This window comes from Anas platyrhynchos, chromosome 4 (genome assembly GCF_047663525.1).
Source record: "Anas platyrhynchos isolate ZD024472 breed Pekin duck chromosome 4, IASCAAS_PekinDuck_T2T, whole genome shotgun sequence".
NCBI lineage: Eukaryota > Metazoa > Chordata > Aves > Anseriformes > Anatidae > Anas > Anas platyrhynchos.
Window position 1 is genome coordinate 39209190 of NC_092590.1, and position 14412 is coordinate 39223601.

The 14412-nt window shown below is 35.3% G+C and overlaps 1 protein-coding gene across 19 annotated transcripts in view; it reads left to right on the forward strand.

The window, feature by feature from the left end:
- The window catches only part of INPP4B (inositol polyphosphate-4-phosphatase type II B), a 359615-nt gene that overhangs the window by 193313 nt on the left and 151890 nt on the right, over positions 1–14412 (forward strand). For all 19 annotated transcript variants that reach the window (XR_011808668.1, XM_072036748.1, XM_072036745.1 and 16 more), the window contains one exon: positions 5253–5400. Coding sequence is in view for 18 of the 19 variants with exons in the window: in XM_072036748.1 (XP_071892849.1) it covers positions 5253–5400 (148 nt within the window). In the remaining variant the exon portion in view is untranslated. The remainder of the gene's footprint in view (positions 1–5252; positions 5401–14412) is intronic.

The window sequence follows — 14412 nt, forward strand, 5'->3', positions numbered from 1 at the left end:
GATTCCTTAACTGGAAATAGCTAGAGACAGGGAGAGTGTCTTATATCTTTAGGTATCTATTTATGGCTCTTCTTGGGGGTGAGATACAGAGCCAGTTGCATGATTTGGTCAAACTCAGTACAGCTCTTAGATTCTGACTGTGTGTCATCCAGCTAACTGGGTCTCAAAGAACTTTATATTCAGAGAAAATGTCACTGATTGCAACTGAATTCCTTTAATTTGCCATTGGCTGGGTTTAAATTTTTTAACTTATTTTTGGTGGGGAAATGCTATAGTTTGGGGAGTGAGTTGTGTTAAATTGTTGGATCTCACAAGATACATGTCAGCTTGAGGAATAATCAAGTTTAGGTCACTTTGTCAGGAGTGTTTGCATGCGATTCTACATTGTACATAGACAGCACTTGACACATTATATTTGTTGGTCTTGTATACAAATGCAAACCCCAGACTCACCCAGCATTTCCAGGGTATTCAAAGTCAAACCTGCAAAGCTTTTTTTGTTGTTTTTGGTTGGTTTGGTTTTCTTTTTAGAAAAGAGGTGAAGGGAAATAGCAGAATTGCAGATGCACATATGAGAAATGACAGCATGCAGTATATTGGAAATAGCTTTCAGATGCAGGAAGTTTGTTCTAATAAGTACTTATTCTTCAGTTTGCTTCCTGTTTTTGTGACTTCCTCTTCTCACCCCAGTATTGCCTGCACTTCCCCACAGACACCTGGCACTAGTTACAGGTTTTGTCAGTCCCATTCCTTTCTCCTTATTCTTAGTGAATTCCCAATTTCTTTTCTTAGGAGACTTTTGCTTTCCTTTTTTATTCACAGCCTCTTGTCCCAGCTGGTCAGACTTTTCTCCCAGCATGTCTCCGTGACTGGGATTCATGTAGATTAAAGCTGTCTGCATTGCCTGGAGATGGCTTTTCTCATATGGGCACCAGTGCTGCCCTTAACATGTTGTACCACACATTAGCTCTGCCCAAAAAGGTACTCATCCAGCCTGTAAGAACAAGACATTCACAATCTTGTTAGCATTAGAAACTAGGAAGGAGGCAAGCATTTTCAATAGAGGTAGACCATCGGTGCAAGTATAAGGTGTTAAGTTCAAGTCAATCTGTTTTGAATTTTTACATTCTTTACTAAAGCTTTTTGCTTCATATCATTGTCAGATCTGGGAGGAATGCCATAGATTGGGTAAAAAGGTTGGACTAAAGGTTGGACTTGAAAAGTTGGACGAGATGATCTCAGAGGTCTTTTCCAACCTAAATGATTCTGTGAAAAACATACATATCTGTAAAAGATTTACCCTTAGGATTCAAGTTCATAAAACACAGAACTTTCCATTATAGATCTCATAGCTTGAATATCATAGACCATCTCATGTTTTTAGCCTCATTTTCAAGGCAGCGGGACCATTTTAACTGACAATTTCCAAAAATAATCAGCTTAAGCTAGACAAATTTCAGTGTGGCAAAATTGGAGGCAATCAAGAACAAAGAGTGAAGGAAAAAGAAGAACAACAGCAGTAATATGCTAGAAGTTGAGGTTATCATCTGGCCTCTAGTATGCATTGCCTTGTACAGCATATATTCCACAAACATAGGTGTTTACTACACGTGTATGCTGTTGTAAACATTCCTGTTTTGCTCTGCTTCATGTTGTTTATCAGGCCTTCAAACCTATTAAATTGAGAAGAAAAAAAAAAAGAAAAAAAATGTGGTTCTGAAAGCCTGTAGGCATAGGTGCATGCTGGCATTCTTCTGAAACTTAAATCTTAATATATAGAACTCAGAGCCCTCAAGTGAGTTACAAGGCACTTATTGAGTGAGGAGGGAATGAATATATTTCACAAACACCTATTAGTATTCTGTTTATACCCCAAGAGATTGAATTTGTGTCACCAAATTCAGTTGTTTGTTTCTAACACAGGAGTGTTTGCCAATTGTTTGCAAGAAAATGTATTGCCCTTTGCAATGAAAAAGAGAATAAAAGTAATAGCAATTAAGCAAAAATTTAGGATGTTGAAATTATCCTATCCTAGCATAATACATCTGTCCAAAAAAAGAAAAAATATATATAGAAACACTGTTAGTGAATTAGTGTGTGGCAGTGGTATGCTTTGATCTATGGTTGAACAGGGAACAAAAATGAAAACAGAATATTGAATCTTTTATTAATTTTTTTATTTTACTTGCAGGGGAAGCAGTGTGAAGTCTATTGCATGGAATAAAAAGTACAGAGGTCTTTAAATTTAAAAATGAGAACGTCCAAAAATATGGATGGTTAAATATATGACATAGGCTTCTAGGCTTCACACTATAAAGAAACATTTTTAAAATAAATCTTTCTCTTTCTAACCACAGGAGTTCATCTGGAATTACTTTTTTTTCAGTACCTTACATGATCACTGCCTAAATACAGGAAGGATTACATTTCTGAAACTTTAATTTTAATAACTACTGTTTATAAAAGCTAAATCTAGTCTTGCTATCTTTACTATTCAGGTGCTTTTAAATGCCTTCTGGATTTCTTTTTTTTTTTTTTTTTTTTTTTGACAACTTGGTGTGATTAGAAGGAAAAACGTATTTGAGACTTCTGTGGAATCACATGGCTTTAGTAGCTCTGTTTATAAGAAAAACACAGTATTGTGCAGCTCATTTTGACAACCTTGAACTCTAGCAACAGTGCAAATTAGAATTAATCGATTTCCTCATAAAAACAAAATTCCAAGGCTTTTTTTTCTGAATTTGTAAATTAATTTTTCTTCATAAACCCATGGGGAGATAGATGTTTTGGCCATTCTTAAATAAATAAATATATAAATATAAATATATATATATATATATTTTATATATATATATATATATTTTAATGGACTAGAAACACTTGAGATTATTCCATTCTGAAAGTTCAGCATCAGAGGTATTACCTTTAGATAACACCCAATGAATAGCTTAATCATTCTAACAATGGTAGAAGCAAGAACTTTGGACCCATGTTTCTGAAGTGATACCTAGTCTCCTTAATATCATGCTGCAGTAGTATTACTCTACTTTTTCTGTTGTTTTTTTGTTTGTTTGTTTGTTTTGTTGATGGTAGTTGTTTTTATTGCTGGTGATGATGGGAGGAAAGATTGTGGAGCTCTGATACATACATAAGCTGATCAACTAATCATTCTGTGCATATGCATTAGGTTCTCACAGACAGGCGAATTTTTTGAATGTAATAGATTCAGAGTACAAATTCAAACATTGTTCTTGGGAAAACTGCCTTTAAAAACTTATTGGAAAGGAAAATGTTCTTCTCTCTTCTTCACATTTTATATTTGTGTCTTGGTCATTATCATCTGAAAACTCCTGGTGAAAATTGTCAGCCTGCTTCATAGTAAACAGGTTACACCTAATCTAAATCCTAAAACTGTTTTAGGTTTTTGTTTAAGGCCAGACTTGATTTAACAGAGTTTATTGAGCTCCCTCTGATGTCTAAAGATTGTCATTCCGTGTCTTGTTAATGATGGGTGCCATATAGCTGCCTTATGGATTGGCAGAGGCTGTCAACATTATTGGAAAACTGATTTTCCAAGAAAGATTCTCAGCAGAAGACAATGAGCATAGGAAAACATTACAGCATATTTTAATGGAGTAATATAGCAAAGCCCAAACACTGGATGTAAGTTGAGGTTACAGGGCTTAGAGATTTTTTTAAATTTTTTTTTGTAGCGAGGATTCTCAAGCTGTAAAATGTGTGTAATGACACTTGAGCATTGAGGTATTTCAGGTGCTAGTGATGAACAAAAACTGCTGTGATTTGTAGGCCATTGCCATCCATCTCTTATGTTTACTTCAAAAAAAACTAAGTTCTGACTTTTCTACATAAAATCAATCATAAAGGCAAAAAGATTGAATGCTTCCAATTTCTCTAAGACTGATTAAAGAGATTTCAGTGGCAGGAATAGAAAACAGTAAATCAGCAATTACTTTAATGTGAATATTTGCAACATTCCTTTCTTAATGAATTATGGTGTGTTTTTTTTTTTTTTTTTTTTTTAAAAAAAAAAAAAGCAAGCTTGCTTAGATATACATGACCATTTGTGTATCTTTGATAACTTGGCCTGTGTTTTTTGTTCTATTTAAGTCAGCCTGAGTAGGCAGTAACAGTAGCAGTGAGTTGTAAAAGAAACTGAAATTTCTACTAGTAGCCGTCATTTTGACAGCAGCAGTTTTCTTGCAGCGCACATGGGAAATATATTTGTTTGAGTTATAGAACGTTCTCTGGCAGATCAATGGGACCCTGGTCTAAGGCTTTTTTTTTTTTTTTTTTTTTTTTTTTCTCAGAAGTCTGATAGAAAAGTACTGTTGGAGGATTTGGATGGCTGTCCAAAGTCACTTTGTGTTAGGAAGCAGCACGTGTATATTTAATGACAGAAATTGGTCCCCCGCAAAGCTTATAGATGTAGTCAAACAAAACTTTCCTTTCATAGCTTTTTACCCCATCAGTTAAGAATGGCGGGGAAGGAATAGAAATTTCCTGTCTCTATTACAGAGCATCATTGTGAGGTCAGAGTGGAAACAGCCAATATGCCAAGAGCTTTAAGGTGAAAACCACGGTGCGTTTTAAGGACAGCCTTTCAAGTTTATTTTTTTCCCATGTCAAATTACAGTAGTGTTCTGGGAACAATGTGTAATGTGTTTGCAGGATTTTTATCCTTATTTCTATGAAGTATCATTTTCTTGACTGCGTCAGTGATCGAGTTTACATTAATGTGGATGCACAACATCTATTTGTGTTAACGACTTCTATATGTGCATGTCATGGAGAAGATGCATCAAATACAGCTAAACTGTGAGGCATGCTTCACTTTTCCAGTGCAATTTATTATTAATGTGAGTGATTCTAGTATGTGGTAGTATTGACTGAATGCGAGTTCATCATTTATGTTTTGCATTCCACTTTCACTAATTGTACCGTAAGTGTAAGAATAAAGAGCATAATTTATGTTCTTACTACACTGAAATACTAAATTCACAGAATACCTGCTACGGCAAAATGTGAATTTCCTATTGTACTAGCAATATGTCCTCCGCATGCTGAGATAATAAATAAAATATTGATGTACATAACAGACTTCTAATGGTTTTAAAAGTAGTTCTACAAGCTGGAGGGGGAAATAGCATATCGTTTTTAGATTAAGTTTGTTGTCAAAAATTTTCAGTCATATAACCACAGGAAAGCAATGATATAATTTTTCTTATTTGCAGTGTTAAAAAATCCTATCTGTAAGTTGTATAGATTCCCTACTTCTGACAACAAGTGGATGAGGATCCGTGAACAGATGGCTGAGACTACTCTCTCTTTCCATGTTCCTAAAGAACTGATCAATCTGCACATAAAGGAGGATATGAGAAGGTAAGGATGAGGAAGTAGCAATAGTCAATACTATATTTTATTTTTCTTAGAAAAAAGTGTGTGATGAGCTTAAAAAATAATAATTTAAACAATGAAATAGGCAAAATATAGTGCTCTTTTGCAGTTAAGAATTTGCAGCTGTAACTGAACAACAGAATTGATTGCTTGTAACTTTATAAGACTCTAGTGCGAGTGCATAAGTTCTGAGCTATGAACTGTGCTAGAATGCAGTCATGACTTGAAATGTGCAAGAATCAACATTTGGTTAACGATAAGCATTTTCTGAAAAGCTAACATCGTATACAGAAACAACACATGACAAGAGTGTGAACTGCATTGTAGAATTTTTGGCTTTGTGCCTTAGTAGCACTTAAACCATTGATAAATATTACGCAAGCAATAGAAAGGAACATGTTCATAGTTAGTAAAGAAGCAATGATAATACAAATCACTTTCTTTTAATTAATTTACAATATTTGGCATGAGAAAAAGGTATCAGGTATCAAAATAATATAATTTTGAAATCTTTGCTCATGTTGGGCCTTTTAATCAGGAAAGACTTAGGATCATCACAGTATGTATGGTGTGGGGCAAAAAGAGGCTAAGGATCACCAGTGGCCTAAAACTTGTTTGCCCACTGTAGGGACTAAAATTGTGATCTGCCTTTGAATAAGTTCTGCTGATACAGCTGGGACAAAAGCTAGTATTTCAAGTGGTCCAAGGCTTCCCTAAAATCTTACCTGTTTTTTCCAATGATACTGGATGGTGTAGTAAAAGATGTTGCCTCTTTACCCTTGAATCTTGCCTAAGTTGTCATCTTGTCTAATGCCTAAGAGCAGCACTGTAAGCTAATTCTGGATCCCTAAGTCATCCTGTGTGTTTTCAGGCATTCCCCATTCCACAGCACATTGGAGGGGTTCTTTATGGTGGTGGTTGGTCCTGCAGTAGGAGTTGCTATCTATTTTTATTCACCCCATCAGCTGCTTCTCTGTGATTTCTTTATGCCAATACAACAGTAGTTGTCAGGCCAGAATCTTGCATTTAATAAAGTCAGTGGACTGGTACATACTTCTGTATAGTGATGATGATGGGTTATAAAATCATATGTGAATCATTGTAATACTTTATTTTATTCATTAACACCATGTTTAGGTGCTTATGGGCCAAATCTTGTATGAAAATACTGATGTGTACTTTTTTTTAGTTAGCAATAAAAATAGATTATACTGAATACACAGCTCATCCACTTCCCAAATTTTCATTTGCCCCATGGGTAAATGCCTTTTAAGTGTTAGGGGATTACTTTAACCACTTTTATTTCTAATGTGTTATCGTCTCCAAAGCCATAATGGAAGTAACAGTGCTTGTTGTTATTTCAAATAATAACGTTCATCTAAAAGGAAAGAAAAAGAAATAAACAAAAAAAACAACACCCGTTACTGGTTATTTGTGTTAAATGATCTTTAAATACTCACTGAAATTAAGAAAAACTTGGAGGAAGAAACGTAAGTAAAAGTGGCTTGAAGATTGAGGCAAGTGCTCATGGTTTTCCTGACTGCCAGTGTGATACCAGTGCCATGTAGAAGATTAGGAGGGCAGTCTGAAGGAGGAGGTAAGATCAAGGGGAGTGACACCTTTTTGTAGGATATAAGCAGATGGAAGGAATAAGGGCATCTGTTTGCCTATCAGTGTACAAGCGTGTAGGTTGAAGCTTCAGCTTTGCACATGCTCTGCTGTCTGAAATAATTACGAAGATGTGTCCTCCTTATATTTGTCAAGTAGTAAATTAATGGAAGCAAGTTATTGCTATGCTAGTTCTTGAACTCTTATAAATCTTATGGTATACCATCTTGAGGTTCTTTCTTTCTGAAGTATTCTTCTCTGCATGTTTTTTTTTTCCCCAGTGAATAAATATTTTTCTCTCAGAGGCCACTTACTATGCTCAGCTTGTTTCATTTCATTCCTATTGTGGATTCAATATAGTCTGAAGCAATTACGTATAAAAGATATCCAAGTGCAATGTTAATCCTATTCAGTATTGTATTTTAAATTGTAATTTAAATTCTCTTTTCTCATAGCTCTTAGAATTGTTTATCACTTGATAAAACTACAATGTTCATTGTTAACCAAACTTTTTTCATTTTTGGACTTGATATTCTGAAATATGTAACCACTGAGGATATTTGTTTTTCAGCATGGAGTAAAGATTTAAAGATATTCATGCATTAAAGATATTGTCAAATCCTTCAAACCTCTTTGGAGGAAGTTTTAATGAGTTATGTGGTCATTTTTACTGTTCTAACAAGGGCCATATAATCTACTTTGGTGCTTTTCATTACAACAAAAATGTTTCTTCTTCAAGGGTTTTCAGTGGGTCCTTTCCCCTGTTTCTCTACACTGATCTTGTCCACATTTTTTATACCTATCTTTTATACCTTAGTTTATAAGTCGTTCAGAATTTTTTCCAGCCTGTGTAATCCAAGCTTGCAGTTGTGGATGTGGTTTTTGTTGTACTAGATCAGCATAGAAAGGGTTGTTAGGCATTGGAATGGGTTGCCCAGGGAAGTGGTTGAGTCACCATCCCTGGAGGTATTTAAAAGACGTTTAGATGTAGAGCTTAGTGATTTGGTTTAGTGGAGGACTTGTTAGTGTTAGGTCAGAGGTTGGACTAGGTGATCTCAGAGGTCACTTCCAACCTAGATGATTCTCTGATAGCAGGAGAATTAGGAAAACACAGTAGAGCCCGCCATACATGTCTTTCAAATTTGTTGCTAAAGCTCTTTTTGAGTTCCTTAGGGCCAAATTCAGTTTTGGCTAAAAGGAAATTTCACCTACTTATGGCTGAATTTGGCCGATAGCATCTGTGGTCACAGCCTGTAAACAAATTTCAAGGATAAATTGCTCAACTTCCCTTGACCCATCTTTCCAGAGTACAAAGTGCCTTCCAACTTTCCTGCTGCAATGGCTGTCCTGTCCCAACTCCAGTAGCCTTTTCTCATGCCAATTTATCTTGTGGTCAGTCTAGTATAGATTTCACAATCTGTTTTTTGAATTCTTCCTTGCAACATTCCAGAATTCTAGATTGTTTGAAAGATAAATGTTTTGCTCTATTCTTTTAATATAAAACCTCTGTAGAGAAATGGAGACACAGGCAGAAATGCTCTGTATTGGCAATGTGCATTGATTTTGTGGACCTTTGCACATAAGTTTTTAAATTACTTGTTTTTGAACAATGGCACTGCAAAAACATTGTGTTGATGGATGTAGTGTGGAAAAACTACACCAAGTAAACTTATCGTAACTTTTTAAGCTGTTGGAACGCACCACGTTTATATGGACACTGTTAATATGATCTGGCATCCACTTGAAGACTTTTAAAACCTTATCTCAGATTTTAACTCAATATATTTTTCTCTCAGAGGCCACTTACTATGCTCAGTAACTCAAACCTAGCATGATTTTTCATGGAAGAAATTTTTTGAACCCTTGAAACAAAAATTTTAAAAAAGCAGCAGTAGAACATAGTTCAACTACATGTATGTGAAGGTATTTACCCTGCTGTGCATCAGAAAGGATGCAAAATATCTCTTTCACCATCAGATGCTGCATATAGGAATATAAATGTACAAATGCAAGTGTAACTTAAATTTTTGAGTAGATTGTGGACAATTGCCTACCTGCAACATGATTCAATTTATTACCATGCATTTATACATGAATAGAAGTTATTTTCATGTGTGAATACTATATAATTCTTTGTACTCTTGATTTCACTATTCATAACTAAATTTGGAAAAGATGGCAACTGTTTAAGTCTAGGCGGAATTTTCATCAGACTTAACGAAGTCGAATTTGCTGGGCTCTACTTTCTACACTGGGTGTTTAAAGCTGTAGTATGTTGGAACGGAGGAATACTTCCTCATTTGTTCTGTGGTAGTTACCTATAGGTAACATTATTATTATTCAGCAGTGCTGAAAGTTATAAAATGTTAACGCACCGACTACCCTGTTAGAGAAAACTTTGTGTTGCTGTTCTGTGCAAAGTCCACATAGATTTTAAGACTCCAGAAAGTAATTCTGTACCAATGAGCAATGCTTCTTGGAGATTGGTTGGTAAAATTTCTAGTTGTTTGTGCACAGCATGCCCTGTAATCAAAGAATTCAGTATCAAGCAAATGATCTAAGTTGTTGAGTCTCCAATGTGGTAGTGAAGAACAGAAAAATACAAAACCGAAGTAAAAATAACCTTGTTTTCAAGGCTGTAATTATTTAAATACAAATTCTGTCTTCACTGAAAGAAATCTTAACTTCTATGTGGTTAACTAGATTTTGTACTTACCAGTAACCTGTGCTTCTAATAGCACTAAGTTCGGTGTAATTTTGTCTTTTCATGTCACTTGATGCAGAGTATAAATTCAGAGACACTAAGGTGTAAACATGATTTAAAAAAAAAAAAACAAGGCCCTGTACAATTTTATCGTTACTGATGTCATAAAGACAGCACAGTTAATTTTGAATGAGACACTGATTAATAAGTTGGGGGAAAAAAACACCCACAGAAGTGTTTAGATGCCTGAGTAATAAAGCAATTAATTATATGATTAATTTTCCCACATATATGATTCCAAGCTGAAAGAAGGGAAGTGATAAATAAAAACTGTCAAAGTAAAATGTTGTTTCAGCTCTACGATATAAGCAAAACGATTGTCTTTATTTGACCCAAGATGATTCTACTATATCCTGATACAGCAGGAAAATGTAAAATAAATATATAATAAAAACAAACAAACAAAACCATTCACAATTGATAATTACTGAAAATAGAATTTAGGTGTAAAATGTAAATTCTATAGGTGCCATACTGAATATTACTGAATTTGAGACTCTGCAATCACGCGATTCAAGAAAATTATTCTTTGCTTTTAAAATAAATCATAGATCTAGCTTCAAATGCTTATGCTATTTGAAGATTTGAGTCTCTGAAATAAACACAGGTAATAAAATATCCCAGGAAGGGAAATAGTTTCAAGGCAGAAAGAAAGGAATGGGTTTAATTTAGCTGTTGTGTTGCCTCTGCTTTTGAATAAGAAAAACTGGAGTGGATAGAGATGCAAAATGAACTTTAAAACTCCAGCTGTCAGGGACAGTTCAAAATATTCTCAAGACTGTGCAAATCCCAGTTTATTCTCCCTATATACATGGAGAAAACAAGTTGTAAAATATTAAGATGCTTTTTTTGTGTGTATATCTACTTTTTTTTTTTTTTTGGACTAATGTTTGAGGAATGAAATAGATAAACACCATCTCATTTTCAGTTATCTGGCATGTTGGTCATAGCAGAAGCTACAGCAGTTTTCAGAAATTCTGTAAGAGGAAAAACAGCTTCTGAGAGGTTCTCAATGAAAAACATCAGGAAAGAAAGAAAAAGTATCATTTTATTCATTTTCATGGTAGTTTCCCCAGAAGGGATTAAATCCTTCTTAGTAATTATTTGTCTGCTTTAGAAACAATATAGTAAAAAGGCTATGATTTTTTTTATTTCTGGAGAGGATGTTACATTGTTTTGATGGGTTATTGCCTGTATATCACAGGGACCATAACTTGTTATAAAGAAAAATGAGAGTAATTTTATCTGCTTCTATTCTTCAATAAGATGTAATGGTTGCCCATAAATATGTACATTTTTAAGTAAAATTTGTTAGGAAAACTAATTCCTTTGCTCCTTTCCTTAGAAGGAAACTTTTAAGTTTCCATTACTTATGAGAGATTGATTCATGCCCCAAGCTTATGGTTTATATTTACTCTAAAGCTCCCGTTTGATAAGTATTCAAAACTTTGTTACCTTGATCCTGTTCCTGTATCCTTACAAGAAAGTGATAAGAAGTGTGATAAGAAAGAGTGACTTTTTCTGTTACAGTGGTCATTAGAGTGCATTCACAAACCAAACTGTTTAAGTAGAAACTATCAGCATGAATAATAGAATAAATTATTTGTGCCTCTTTCAGGTACTTGCAGTAGTTTGCTATAATCCCACGGCTGCATCCTTCAATAAGCAAAGTTTGAGTTGGTAAATCAAAAGGTAGAATGTTAATCTGAGCCTTGGGTGTGCAAACTTCCATTGATTTTTTTTTTTTCCCCAAGTTCAATAGGCTTCACTGAACATTTGCTTGGAATCAAAAATCCTGCATAGTTTTAAGTTATGATTCTGACGGTAATGGTATTTAATTGCTTGTAGCCTTAAAAATGTCATGCAGTCTTTACAAATCTCTGGGTGCCCCAATGCAGTTGTTTATAAAGAGAAGAACAGATGTTTTTACCTAAGGAATGATCTTGCCAAACCATCTTGTGTATCAGCAGCTTGCCACACAACCATACTTTCCATCAGCAGGGGAAGGTTGGGTAAAGCTCAAGTCCCCCAAAGAGCCAGGTGTCCATGAATTGTAGCTCTGTAAATCAGGAAGATATAAGCTGTTGTTGGTTTTAAGTAGGAGCCTGAAATGAAGATTCATGACAGCTCTAATAGTGCTGTGGGATCCTGAGGAGTCTCATAATTTACTCTTATAAATTTTTGTCTATTTAAAATTGTATTGTGTTAGTACCAATGACCATTAATCTTTGTACTAAGGATCATGATAGTATAGAGTGCTTTCAACAGGTCAGGATCCAGTATTTAATTTTTCTGCCATAATGGCAGAAAAGTTTTGAAGTAAAAAAAAAAAAAAAAAAAAAAAGTAGATTTGCAATTTTGAAATGTGGAACTTCTTCCAACCATAATGGCAAGCGCTTAATGAAAGCTTGGCATACTTTGTGTACTAAAGGAAAAGAATGGATGTGAGAAAGTGCCCTAGAAAGGCTTAAAAATAAGTTAGCTTACATTTGTGGAGGAGGAGGAGGAGGAATGGCACAGACTGTTTACATCCTCTCTGATTAGACACAAAATGGAGCAAGCTTGTGCCAAGGTCTCAGAGGAAGATATTAAAGTAGTTAAGGCAGGAGACAATGGAAGTTGAGACTGTCCTGGCTGATATTTTCCATTAGGCACTGATAGAAAAGACTGTCTTGGAGGTGGTGTGTGGAGCTAAACAGCAAGATGTAGGAAACAAATCTTGGATTTGATTGTGTAAGAAGGGCTAAAGTTGATGCTAAGCACAAGATGTGTCATGGTGGTGAGTGCAATTACCTGGGAAAGACCTTCAGAGGGGATTTGGAATGGGGGAAGATCATGAAAAATAGCTCTGTTTTACAATACTGAGTGTGCACTGATCTTACTGCTCTGTTGACAAATTATTTGAAATTCCATGCTTGAATTGAAAAGATAATTCTGTTTTCAGCCATGTTTCAGAACAGAGTTGCACTGAGTCACCAGCAGCAGTGTGACAAACAGTAAGAATTCACAGCACACAAATAGTATCCAAATCCAAAATGTCTTGGATTGATTATTGCATTTGGAAAAAAAAAAAAAAAAAAAAGTAAAATGTGCAAGAGGGCTGTTTTTGGAGGGATAGTATACATGCCATATAATCCTATTATCTGGTATTTTTGATTTTTTTCTATATTAGTTTAAAATGGCAAGTTTTATTTAAACATTGCAGATGAGATGCATTTTTTGTGAGATACTGGCGGCTGTATTTTGACTTCAGTGATGTGTGTTTCTGAGATGAAATAAATGCAAGCCTTGTCGACAGTGATAAGAGCAGGATTTTTCATTCCTTGAAAACACATTAAAGTTAATGTGGTGGGATTTCAGCTTGCCCTTCCCATTGCTTTTGGTGTAACCGAAGTCAGCCAGTTAAACTAGTTTCTGTACACAAGTGATATTTTAGTCTGAGATAAGGGGTTTTTGCTGCTGCTGTTGCTTGGCATAAGTATGGGACCAGCAGCTCCAGGGGCGGACTTAGATGGAGGCAGGAGAGCAGAGCCCCAGCACTGGGTTTTCCATGGAATAGAGGGCTCTGAGTGTTATGCATTGATGCATCCAGCTCTCACTGTATAGTATTTCTTCAGTCTCTGCAGAGTAGTGTACTGCTGTATAGGAGGAAAAGACAAGTTTAGATTGAGTCAGGAACAAGCATTGTTTCTAAAAATATTAAAGATCACATTTGAAATATTAAGGGCCAAATTACCTTCACTACAAACAAATAGTATTCTATGCTCTGCCAAATCTCGAGGGGTGTTTCTTAGTTGGAAGCCGTGAGATTTTGACTCAGTGAAGTGTCCCATTTTAAGCTGATGAAGGTTTATAAGGAAAACGATGATGGAAAACGGTGGGGCTGACCTCCTAGTGCTGATGATTCTTATGCTACACCATTGCCAGTTTATATCAATGGTATATTAATGGAGGAAGATTAAACCATGTCATCTGCTTCTGTTCTTTTAGGTCGAATGAGATGAAAAACTGATCATATGTCATTAGTAAACTCCAAACAAGTTAATGTATTCTAGTGTTTGTTTCCATTTTGATACTTTCAAAGACATCTGAACCGAGCAAAATACTTTAATTTGCTTTTAATTTTGCTTGTTGCCTTAGGTAGGAGCAGAATTATGCCTGTATAGCTTTTTCTAGTACTGTTCACTGTAGTGCAAAGCCAATAGTGATGGGGAAAGCTATGTATTGGTTTGTGTGTGTGTTTTTTTTTCTTTAAGAAATAATTCTGAGAATCTTTGGCTAGTGGTCCAAACTGTTGCTTTAAGTATAGCTATGTTCCTGGGCAGCAGTCTCATTGGTGTTCTTCTCACCTTTTTATTTTTTCTCCTCTTCCCCTTCCCCCCTCCTCTTTTCCCACCCCCCTGCCTCTCTTCCTCTTCAGTAATTTTCATATATCAAGGACCTGTCCTCTGGAATTCTTTTCTGAGACTTCCAAGAATTGCAGTGAAATAGTCTGCTTGATGTTTTGAGGAACATTAGGAAAACTAGTCGGTCGGTTTACATAAGTTTTCTCCCAAATAATTCCAAGCCTCTGAAGGCTTGAGATATTTCAGCTTCTTTAAAAGCAGAACACCCTAAGTGGATCT